The sequence below is a fragment of the Python bivittatus genome, unplaced genomic scaffold (genome assembly GCF_059951505.1).
Source record: "Python bivittatus isolate LINGU-HERP-01145 unplaced genomic scaffold, Pbiv_v1 ctg000350_np1212, whole genome shotgun sequence".
NCBI lineage: Eukaryota > Metazoa > Chordata > Lepidosauria > Squamata > Pythonidae > Python > Python bivittatus.
The window spans coordinates 19,830,744-19,843,659 of record NW_028277074.1 but is presented as its reverse complement, the minus strand read 5'-3'; the positions used below and the strand labels follow the sequence as shown (position 1 = coordinate 19,843,659).

Below are 12,916 nucleotides of genomic sequence, written 5' to 3'. Positions count from 1 at the left end.
CCAAGTTTCTATCCCAATGCCTTTAACCATTGTACCAAACTGGCTTTGTGTTAACCCACACAAATTCATATTTCTGACAGACTTTTGCAACTACTGATTGACCGGCCCCCCTTTAGCAAGTCTTCTCTAGCAGTAGGAGCATGACAGGGCCTTAACTTGGATGTTTGCTTCTGGACTATGGTCAATTTACTTTCAAGGACATGTTTTGAAGAACTGGGCACATGAAAACATGTAATTCTGGTCAGTGATATAATAGCAGAAAACAAACTCTACACACAAACCATACAAATGTATAATTTATATATTTAGCCATTTAAATAAACAAATAACAAAAAAGCTTACAGTGTACCTTGTAAGGACATTCCCAGTTTGACTGTAGCTCAGTTTAAGATCAGAACCCAGTGTTTCCTTGCAGTATCTATAGAACGCTCTGATCACTTCAAGAAACAAGTCAGCAAAAACTAGTGGGCCTGCAATAAGGGAAATATAAAGCAATCCAATATTTACAGACTTATTTATACATGGGAATAAAATCTTGTTATAAAGTAATATTAACAGAACTTGTCATTTGCAATTCAATGCATTATTACATACAGTAAATGTTAAAACATTGTCAGAATTTCACAAGTATGTTTAGCAATGTAACCAGAATTTACATAACAGAATCTCAATATACCACATAGCTCAGTTTTTGTGTTACAATATAACTTATTTTGCAGAAGAAATAGCCTCAGTTGATACAACAACTGAATTATGCAAGGATCTTACTGGTTCATTTATATGCTCTCATGATGAAAATTAATTTAATATCTGACCTAAGTTTTTTCATTCTTTTTCATTTGTTATATCTGCTCTCAGACCAAGAAAGTAGCCCATCTTAATTAAACAACGGGAAAGATCTGCCTAAACCATTTTGTTAACCAATGACAAATACAATCACCAGTAACCATGATACAATATTCAGTCTGCGAATGAAGACAGGTAAATCAGAAAACAAACTAAGGAGAATTATGTGGTATTCTTTCCATGTCATATTCAAATTAATATTGAGCTCATTCTTAAGAAATGAATGTATTTAAGAAATGTTGAATAAAATTAAAGTTGTAATATTAGATAACACTAAATTAAAATGATTGACGAACATCTATGTTAACTGATAAACCATCACATGCTTTCCATTAGGAACCTGCATTTCCCCATACTGTGGTTTAGCATATTTTTAGTTATTGAAGAAGTGACTCTCTTTCTCTTACCTATTTCAGGCTTGTCAAGTAGGCTTATGAGGATGCGGAATGGTTTCAAATACGCATGATGCTGTTCTTCCAAGTCAGATTCTGCAAATTTCTGATGTAGTAGTTCAATCAAACCCTATTAATCATCAGAATATTGACAACAGTACAAATTATTAGCACTGTCCATTTCTCTGCCTTTTAAGTACAGTAAGTATTTATTAGAAAAATGCTATCAGAACCTAATTAAAAAGGAAAAAAGAACAATTTAAGACATTCAACACTATTTTCAAAATTACACATGAGTAAGTTAATCGTTTAGCACTCCTGTAGCACAGGGAAAAACAGTGCATTTTTGTGTAGGTACAACTGAAATGATACACGTTTTTAGGAAGAAGAAAAGGACAGTTGTGGTTAATTCAGCCCATAGCAGAAAATCAATTAAAGATCCTTTTTCTCCTGCAGTTCCAGATTTCTCATTGCTTTCTTTTTGATCTTGGTTTTGCCGAACACTGTTCCACTGTAGTTAGTGTCTTGGCTCGGTTACTTCTTTCTACTATATGTTACAACTGGAACCAAATGCTAGCATCACTCTTCCCACGAAAGATTCTGGAAGCTGCTATTATATAACAGTAGCCAGAAACAGTAGCAATGATAATTTATTAACTTAATATTAGACTGTGACCATTTAATAAAATAGTCCTTTAAAGAGTACTATACAGACCTACCTCAACCAAAAGTTCTTTGGAATATTTTTCAAAAAAATTGCGGGCATAATCATCTGTGGATGCGTTCATAGATAAATCTGGTACAGCAGTACTTCCTTTGATATCAGAACCTAAAAAAGATAATTATAACTAGACAAAATAAAAAAATACAATATAGCATTATAGTTTTAATTAATAATGCAGAAATCATAGTAAAAGGTGAACAGCTTTCTTCCTGTTGCCCCAGAGCTATTTCTTGCCATTAGGACTGCATCAGCTATCTTCCGCATAGAATCTGTTCCGCTGAGCGAGGACTAGGTCCTTTCTCCTAGTCATTCTTCATGTCATAATTTGATTAGTGGCACGAGATTCTGAAGGAGATTGTCACAGCAGAAAATATAAACATGCAACTGCCTTCTGTAAATGGCTTGAGAGACTGTGAGAAGATGATTGAATCATGTCTATGCAGAAATATGCTCAGAAAAAGAGAAAGGAAGACTTGAAACAGGACAGTACCATTTCATTGGGTAGATGTAACAACTTTGTCTCCTGAATTATAATAAAAAACTAGTTTCTAGCTATCTTTGCCAAATCTCTGGGAGGTTCCTCCCCATCTAAAGACAGTTTGACAGTAGAACTATATACAAGCGTAATTTAATTCTAGAAGGGGTAGTACTCATAATATGATCTGTTGCTCATGGGTACAACATGAACTAGAGTGCTGTCACTTATACAGAATTATATTAAACTAAGAATAACTTTAATGGATATAATATTCATACTATCAGTCATACTATCTTTTGGGCTTTATGTGAACTTACCTAACCATACACAAAGCTTCACAGTAATAATTAAACCTACCCTCCAAATTCTTGAACAAAAATTAACATTTCAGGTAGATGCCTACCAGTGTTTCAAAATAAACAAAGTCAAATATGTAAAGAGAACAACAATTCTACAGTTGAGAAAACGTGAATGGGAGCATTAAAGTTATAATGTAAAGAAAACCCAATTCTAAAGCTGACTAAAATCAAATAATTTCTTGCCAACTGAATTAATGAATTTAAAACTAATTAATAACATATCTTCATTTAATCTAAAATAGAATTGCTGGTATTAATTCAATGTAAAGCCACATCCCAAACATAATTTTACATAGTCATAATTTGTACAGAGGGAAAATATTCAGTCATGTAAATAATTATTTATCTATGGGTGGATATGAAAAACTATTATACTAGATACTTTTCCTTTACACAGAAGTATAAATAAGTAATAGACCTAGTTAACCAATATCTGAAACAGCCTCATCTAGCTTCATCTACTCTGACTAGAGCACTCTCACTGCCAGAGCACTTGGCCTTGTAAATGCAATAGTATAATATATTTGAACAGCAGCAAGTTAAAATTTGCCTAAATAGCCTGGCAGATGCTTATTTAAAGGAATCTGTCCTAGCTTAACATCGAGATCAGGATTGAACCTCATTAGTAAGCAAAGCATATTCTCTATCATTCATCTACAGCCACAAGTGAGTGAAAAGTATAGACATTAATCCCTACAGTAGTCAACAGCCAGTTGTCTGTAGAATTTGCCAAGCTATAAAAAAATAACTAATTAGTGAATAACTAATCATTCAGTTTTACCACCCCTAATTTCTGGTTACATTCACATATAATGTTAATTCTGGACTTGATTAACAGTTTTATGAAAGAGCTATAGTAGTCTAGTCAATACATAATGTTAAGAGATAATAGGTGGGTTTACATATAACACTACACTTAGCTTGTCAAGATTTCACAACATGAATCCTAATATTATAGACTTAAGGTTTATCTTCATTTATGATTTTATTCTCAGGGTTCTTGGTCAAATCCTTTACACTGATAGAACTCTTGGGCAAACAAGCTTTTCCATGCACATCACTAGAAGTGTAACTTTGCATACACAAAGTGATGTGCACGATACTTCCCTTCCACTGAAGTATTTGAGGACAAAGAATAACAGAGTTATTCTTTTGTAAGCTTATAAGCTAGATCACTGCACTACTATTTGAGGTTTAATATCCCAACAGCTTTCTTATTCTGAAAATTAATTCAGAAGAATTAAATAATGCAAAAAACAAAACAAAACTATATGTTGTACCATACCTAGCAACCATGAATATAGCCTTCTGTTTAGTGACATATCTCTTCTTAAGAGAGTTTGGACAGCTGCTGACAGAAGATGAACTACATCAGACCTAAACAGTGGAACAGCACTTTCATTTGTGTCCTAAACAAAGAACCAACAAGTAAGCTGAAGGCGCACATCTTTTAACAAAACTAAAAACACAACAGAAAATGCAGAAGCAAACCACATAATGTGGCAGTATAGCACCAGCAACATTAAGAATATTATCATTCACACAATTCATGACTCCTATACCTAATTCACAACTTGTAAAGGAAAGGTTGTATTAGATAGCAGTGCGTTGCCTACAAGCTACAGTTTTGGACTCTGCCCCTATTAAGCTGTTGATTTATTTTTTCAATATATTGCTATATTGCTTCCCATGAAGCCACATCTTGAATCAGTTTACAAATACAGAATAGAAGTTATTAAAATAAATGCATTAAAACAATATAAGCTATATTCATTAAAAAGAATGATTTTTTTCCATTCATTTTTCATTTTTTTGTGGAGGCGGGGGAAATGAGAACCAAACAAAATCATTCATAAGAATGTAAAAGCTGCCTTGCTAGATCGGGCCAAGGTTCATTTTAATCCATCATTTTGTTTCTCACAGTGGCTAGCCAGCAGGAGATGGAGACCTGCTTCTCTCCCACTATTATTTTTCTGCAACTAGGCTTTGGTGGAATGCTGCCACTGACCTGGAGGTAACACTGAGTCAGGACTGTCTTGAGTGGATACCACCAGGACCTGATGATTTGTTACAGTGTAGCCTCTAAACATATCCAAAAATATGTTGTTACCTTGCTCCAGTTGCCCCAACTCCCTTCTTGAAAAGCTCAGTACAGATTCAAGCATCTGTCATATAGCTTCAATAATAAGGACAGAAGCAAATAATTTATCTGGTTTCTCCTGACTGATTTTCTGCTTCAATTAGATTTTTTTAAGTTCTTATTGTTCCCCCTTATTTATTTATATATTTTTAGGATACTGTTTTCTTTTTCTGAATTCCTATTATTACCTTATATTTTTCTGCCCAAGTTTGTGCTCCTTTTTGTTCTCCTAGTTAGAAAAGGATTTCCAGGTATGGAATGGAATTCCATTTCTTCATAATTTAAATAACCTTTCGGAACTAGGAAGAGATTTGTCCCTCTTTACTTTTCCTTTCAGTCTCTTTTTCATCTCTCCCCTCCTTTTTAAGAAGTTTTCCCTTTTGTATAAAATATGGCTGTCTTTTGCATATACACAATAACGCAATAGCATTATGATCACTGTTTCCTATTGGTTACACAACCGTTACATCTTGCGCCAGATATAGGATTAAGTCTTAACTATCCTCTAAAGCATAGTAATATGTATATTCGTTCAGGAAAGGCTGGACGATGAGGCAGAGTTGCAGTAGGTGTCTAAAGGACCAGTTACCTCATAGGTTTAAAGGAGAACACATACACAACTCTCCTAGCATACATTCAGCAAAGGTTTATTTGAAGTGTATGTTGGAAGTGGGAATGAGGTTGGAATGATACTGAAAGAACAAAAAACAAAATCAGCCCTAGACTTGGCTTGTATGTTCAGAAAATGTACCAATAAAGAGTTTATATTTTATGCATCTATGCAATACTAAATAACAAATTCAATTTCCTGGAAAAGAACAACACTGATTAATACACCATCCCAACATGATTTAAATTATTGTATCTGCTAGTATTATTATTTAAATTATTTTTAGACTGTCTTTAATGAATGTATTACTCTGGTCAGGACTGTGTTAAGTGCATCTGGAAGCACAGTTCAAAATCTTTTGGAAATTAGAATCCCAGCCTATTTGGTTTCTCATAACATAAATTTTAGCCTCAAATAGTAAACATCAGGTTAGTAAACATAAAGAGACACAAGAGTAGTCTGACCAGGAGGCTTTCATGGTATCCTGTAAACAACTGATTTATCAACACATAATGATTCCTCAAGCTTACGTAACATGTCTTGCACCATTTTCCTTAGCATTTGCAATGTAAATTCAGGTAAAAAATAATTGAATAATATTTGCTCACCAAAGAAGAATATAATGGGAAAAAGAAGAGAACCACTTCCAAAGTATTTCTTTGTACAAGAACATTTGAATCCAGCATTGACACACAAATAGCTTGTATCTAGAACAAAAGTGAAATAACATTTGATACAATAATCCCCAGCAGACTGATTATTTCCTTTTGCTCTGTAAATTGGAAATTCATGCCATAAAATTACTGTGGGGAATTTTTTTTTTTTTAAATGTAGCAGTTCTCTATTATCAATCTCTTTCCACACAGTAACCAGAAAATTGACTAGCTTGTATTCTGAATGAAGAAAAACGTGAAATCTTTTCTTCAGCTAATTCAAGAATATGATGATGCACAGGTTGGTTTGTTTTTTTAGAATCCTCACTACCCCCACATTTTATTTGAGGAATAAGTCTATCAAAAAGGAACAGTGCAACAGTATCTTAAATTCAGAATCATGTTAAATTATTCGACAATAAGGACAAAATGATACGTTAGCAACTTTTTTTTTAAGAACTAGTACACAATAGATGGGGGAGGAGGTCAAATAATCAAAACTTAATACATTTAATTCATTTGCTCAGTATGTTGTATTTATTTGTTTCTCTTATTCATTTGCTGCCAACTCCAATCTGAATCATGGCAGTTTATAACCACATATAAAGCTTCCACAATATAACACAACAATAAACAAATTAAACACCCCCAGCAAGTAAAAACTATGAAATAACCCTGGTAAACACTATTAATACTCCACATCAATAACTACCAAAACTAGTGACATCTGAATAAATTATCTCATACAATAATTAAATTAATAAACTATTAATTGAACAATCCTTATAAACAATACTTCCAAAATACAATCAATCTCCTAATCATAAAAAAAAAAAAATGAGACTGCATCAAAACATTGCTTCCTTGTCTCAGACCACTCTCCTGCCCAGTCCACTTCCTAATAATACAGAAGTCTGAAGAGGTGTTATCAATGATCACCCTGTGATAATTGTATCAGAGAGGGTGATTCAAAGTGGAGGTTGTGGTCCAGAAGATACACTGGTGCCAAACCACATATGACTCTAGGTCAAAACCAGTGCTTTGAATTGCACTCAGAAACCTATCAGCAACCAATGCAGAGTCTTTTGAAGGTAACACCTGTCAATAACTGGACTGCAGCATTTTGTACCAACTGCAGCCCAAAGCATCTGTTGCAGGCTTTGTACTAGAAAAGGGCATGGTTAAAAGATTAAGTCAAAGTTTCTGAACTTATGTTTGACAAGTTTCTAACTGAGGAAACAACCACAATTCAGGGCATCTTCCATTCAAAAGAACTAAGTTCCTCATACAAACAGCTTGGTAAGAATCCTTAAAAATATAGCATGCTCTCTTTCAGAAACTTGTTCTGGGATAATGGTTCATTATATGAAATAACTTGCATTCTCATTTTCAGTAAACACAATGCTCTTAAGTTTAAAAAAAAGTGTAAATGAAGTGGTACTTGTGCTACATGCAACATTCCCAACTAACAGCACTAGCCAATTTGGACACCTTTGGTCAGCATACTAGAAATTTCACAAGCCAAGTTTCATCCTAACCTTGCTCATGGTCTTTCTATGCAAGCTAGTGTAGTAATATAAAGACTACCTTGAGCATCGAAATACTATTGCCTGCATTTCACCAAAACAGGAGGCATGTGTACTAAAACATACTTAATGTGCAGAAAGTCATAATGAACGAAGTTTGGAAGTATGGGACAGCTTTGTTCCAGGCAGGAAATATGCAGACCATATTATTGCTTTTCAAGAAGTATTTGAGAAATATGTGAATATGAGAAAGAAATGTAACTATGTGTTGTTGATTGAGGAAAGGTGCATTATAAACTGAATAAGCTTGAATTACAGAATGTTTTCAATGAATATGGATTGAAGGTTGGTTACCAAATGCATAAGAAAGATCAGACTATAATGGAAGCAAAGCATTCATAAGAATAGCAAATGGTTTAACACTGAGCAGGGTGTAAGATAAGAATGCATTATGGCCCCTTGCTTGTTTAATGTACATATAGTTAAATGTATAAAGAATGTATGTGGTGACATTAAGGGAGAATTATCTGAAGATATGAATGTATGGATACTTCTGTATGCAGATGTTGTCAAGTTGCTGGCTGCAAACCTGAATGATTTACTTGAATGTTATATAAACTGTATGATGCAACAAAGTATATGAAATGTACAATTAATGTGTCAAAGACCAAGGTAGTTGTGTTTGTCAGGGAAAATGGACTGAACAGTTGCAAATGATACATAAATGGTGAAAATCAAGAGCAATTACATGAATTTGTGTTCCTTAGTAAAATGTTTACTAAATATGGTAAAATGGATGGAGGAATTTTAAGATTATAAAAGCTGGCAGAAACATAGCAGCAGAATGTGGTCTATAGCATGGAATGTATTAAAAAAGAACAAGGAGTGAAGTGAAAATTATTGTATATAACAGTGCACTTCTTCTCACTCTATTACATGGAAGTAATGGATCAGTATGGTAGGAGAAACATAATAAGATGAAATAGGAATGACTATTTCTTCACGTTCTTACCACAGGGGCTTCTTAAATAGGGTCAAGAACAAATGAATGCTGAAATAATGTGGACTGAATACAGAAATGTGTGATCACTATGAAAGAAGAATGTTGTGGTGATTTGGTTATATTGGATAATTATGAGAATCAAATTACAAGACAAATCTATGAAGAGGAAGACAAAGAAAGTTGTGGTTGGATGGAACGGATGAGATCTTAATAAAGAGAGAAGTGAGAAATTAAAAAACCAAAAAACAGAAGACCTTGTATGTATGGACATGGTAGAAACAAGTATAGAAGGGTATACAGAAGAGCAGTATATAGTGAATGATGCTGATGTAAACTAGATGTCATTAATTTTCCTTTTTTTCTCTTATCTTCTGCCTTTCTTTGGCTTATTATATCTTATTCCTTTTCTGTGCTGCACATAATGTTGCTTACAGAAAGGGAATAGTATGATGGGTATGCATGCATGTATTCTCCATCTCCATGTTGCATAAATAGTTACACCAGGGCTTAGGCATCCTTGAGCACTGAATTAACATTTAAATGTTACACAAGGCTCCATGGAATGCAGTCAATAACTAATTAGTATGATAGTTATGGAAAGAACATACACATTGTAACCTGTGCAATAGACTGAATTCTAATGAGCACTGTGCATTGCACAGAAAATGAAAAGTAAGGGCAGTGCTGCAGGGGATCATATCATGATGGTGTACCTTGTCTGTTTTAATAATAAATGCTAAAGATAAATACAATAGTGTATCTTGTCCTGAAATACCTGGAATATTTCAAAACAGGTTAGGACATTGCACTAAATTGGAATGAAAATGCAACAGTTGAAGAGTTACATTACTTCTCCAAGTGCATGATTTTATCTGCAATTTTCCCATGTTTCTTTCATTATTTACTTATAATATAAAAAACACAGATAATTTGTTTAACCTACCGTGAGATTAGTATCAGTCCCCATTATATAATTCTGCTGCTTTCCAGGTATTGCTCTGTTGATATGACTGACAACAAAAAGGGAAGCAGGAAGTCTTACAGAAGGGCTGACCAAGACACTGCCCCACAAGGCTGAATAAAACACTTCTTTGCCAACTACCAGGGACAACTTCACAAGCAAAGCATCAGTCCTGTAAAAGAAAAAAGAGAGAGAGAGAGAGATTACGTTGTTACAAAATTAAATTAATTTTGTACAAGCTAACACTGAAATATATATTATACAAATTAAATAATGTATTTTTGGCAATGTATGGAAAAGAGAGCAGAAAAGGAAAGAGATCTCCAAACTATAGCAGCTCTACATCGAAGATATAGGCTTTCACTTCAAGTCTAATAGATCTTTGCATAAAAGAAGTACATCAGTAAAAGCTAAAGCAAGAATTTTCTGAGAACTCTGAAAAGAGACAACATTTCATCTAAATGAGGTAGATCTTTTTCAGTCTTGCTTTCAGCCTAGTATTAGGATAGAAACCATCTGACATGGCCAGGGTGCTACTTGATTTCTATTGGGAAATAAGATGAGGTCGGAGGGTGGGGGATAATAACTTTTTCAGTTCTTCTGGATCTCTCAGAAGTTCTTTAGTATTGCTGACCATAATACTATGGGATGGGAATTGTGCAAATTATATTATTCTTGTTTTCAAAGGAGGGAGATAATTGATAATTTCTTTGCTTTATACTTATATCCACAGGCTTCCATTTTGTTCCCTAAACTATTCAACAACTTCATGAACCTAATAGGTGAAGTAATCCTAGATTTAGGTTGAAAAATCATCAACATTTGGATCTATCTGGTTCTCAGCTTCTACTACTAACTCCTAAATTACTGTTTGCATGAAAAGCTACATGGAACAGAACTGAATCTTAATCTACTGAGGTTTTTTTGCTGAGAGGAGTATGTGTTTGAAGCCTTTAATTGACTAGATCATAGCTTGCCTGACGTTGACTTAGTGTATTGAATGAATCTAGCCATTGTGGATTATAAACGATGGTGCAAATGCAGATAATTGGTTCATTTAATAAACTACACTTAAGTGTATGTGTAAAATGTTCCAAATGTGGATGCTACTTTAAATGCTGCTATTTTAGTTTTTTATGATTTTTAATGCTATTTTTAGTTTTTAAATGCTATTTGTTTTAGTTTTTTTCCTAGCTATGTTAATGTTTCTTCATCATGACTATGATTTATGGTCTGTTGCAAATGTTATGTACAACCTTTCATTACTATAAGGAACTTTCAGCTTGTTGTTGTTGTTTTCCAAAAAGTCAGAGTTTAAGCTTTGAAATATAAAATTCTTGGTTGAGAATGATAATAAATGCCGAGCTAAAAAAGTTTCCTGGTTGGGACCAGAACTTTTCTGGTGCAAGATATTTCACAAGAATTTTCTTCCAGTAGGTACCAGGGAAAACCTGGTTGTCCGCACTTAAGCTTTTGCTTAATGTATGACCCTGACCAAATAACAGAAGCAGAATATGGAGTACTGCATTCCTGGCTTTATTTTGGTAGCTTATCTTCCCCTTGACTAATTCCCGCTGTAGGCATAGAAAGAAAAGTAGCTGTAATTTGGAGATTCCTGCTAAGTAGAGTTAAAATATATATCAGTATTTTTTCCTTCTTCTGTGAAAGAAATACCGTACCTGTCATAGAATTCTGACCCTTCCTCCAAACCAGGCAAAAGGCCAATTAGGAAGGCCTGAAGGCTGGGCAGGAGAGATTTCTGGAGTGGGAGAAAATAATTTTCATACAAATCGAGCAAGACGGGTTTCACTGACAGTGCTGCAGCTCCAAGCAATGGAAAAAGGCCTGAGCTGGAGAGACAGAGAGGATAGGGAAAATTCAGTTTTTGTCTGTGTTATCTTAGATGCTAAACTATAAACAATTATGAGGACAAGCTGCAATGAATCTGTCACCCCTTTTTGAGAAGACTGGAAGTTTTGTTTTTATGTATTTTACATTAATTACAAAATGTTCTGATATGCAAACCCAGGGAAATTATGATTGGTCATTAAGTGTTATTTCTCAAAACTAGCCAACTACTGTTGATTAAGTTGGCCTTTTTTATCAAGCTCATAATTAATATTAACCATAATTAAAATTCAAGCAAAGTTATAATTAATCTAAAAAAGATCTGGTGTTCTCTGAATAGCCAGAACTGAAGGAGGGGAGACAATTGGAACCTGCAATCCTAAGCTATACAAGTAGTCCCTGGGTTAAGAATGCCCAGGTTATAGACGACCCATAGTTAAGAACAGAGCCTATTGTAGCAAAATTTGTGTTAAATACACAATGGTTCGAGTTCATTACAAAATACTACTTATATAGTCTTATACAATAATATTGTTCTGGCTTACATACAGCTTTGACGTAAGGACAGACCTTGGGAATGAAACTCATTCTTCAACTATCTGTACTATATTCCCCCATGCTAAGCAAGATTTAACATTACACACTAATACACCAATTAATAAAGATTCCTAAAACCAGCTAACTTAAGAATGTACTAAACCATTCCATAGAATTTTATTTAGAAACAATTTCCACTAGCTGGGCCTTACCTAGAAGATAAGTGGAGACAGGACTATCATTAAAACTTGGCTTTAAAAAATCCCCAAGGCTTACCTGTACAGAAATAAGTCCTTTGCAAGCCATTTTGTTCCAATAATTTTAAATATTACTTCATAGGACTCTAATGCTTTTATATGCACTCCACTAGGTAAGGCTGGATGTAAACACTGAGACAATCTTTTGCTGATAATCAAGCGTCTTGGTAAAAGAGAATATTTCAAATTACTTTGAAGAGCCTGTAAAATAATTAAATTACATATTAAATTTGCATCAGCATGAATTAGGAACCAAACTGCAGCAATGTTTTTATTTAAGAGAATTAAAACACAGAGACTTTCCTTAACAGAGTTCTAGAGATCTTTATAAAAACTGATCACAAAACCCTTGGGTGTGTTTTGGCAATATTTATATCTATTATTTAATATAACATTTCATCAGATGAAATCCCTAAATCAATTATGAGATCTTAAAAATAATTTTTGTCAAGAAACCTCATCAGCAAGAGCAAATACTGCAACTGTCATGAATCCTTACCTGCCTGGTGAACATTTTTCAAGTATCATAATGACCTGCAGAAAATGGCTACTCTCACACATCTGAAAGGGGTGGGATGGGAG

The 12,916-nt window shown here is 34.0% G+C and overlaps 1 protein-coding gene across 5 annotated transcripts in view; it reads right to left on the bottom strand.

Moving 5' to 3' along the window:
- The window catches only part of DOP1B (DOP1 leucine zipper like protein B), a 60,018-nt gene that overhangs the window by 39,970 nt on the left and 7,132 nt on the right, over window positions 1–12,916 (bottom strand). For all 5 annotated transcript variants that reach the window (XM_007423325.4, XM_015887236.3, XM_007423326.4 and 2 more), the window contains 8 exons: window positions 12,354–12,535; window positions 11,372–11,542; window positions 9,675–9,864; window positions 6,158–6,256; window positions 4,085–4,208; window positions 1,958–2,067; window positions 1,254–1,368; window positions 350–470 (listed from right to left, as the gene is read on the bottom strand). In XM_007423325.4, coding sequence (XP_007423387.2) covers window positions 350–470; window positions 1,254–1,368; window positions 1,958–2,067; window positions 4,085–4,208; window positions 6,158–6,256; window positions 9,675–9,864; window positions 11,372–11,542; window positions 12,354–12,535 — 1,112 coding nt within the window. The remainder of the gene's footprint in view (window positions 1–349; window positions 471–1,253; window positions 1,369–1,957; window positions 2,068–4,084; window positions 4,209–6,157; window positions 6,257–9,674; window positions 9,865–11,371; window positions 11,543–12,353; window positions 12,536–12,916) is intronic.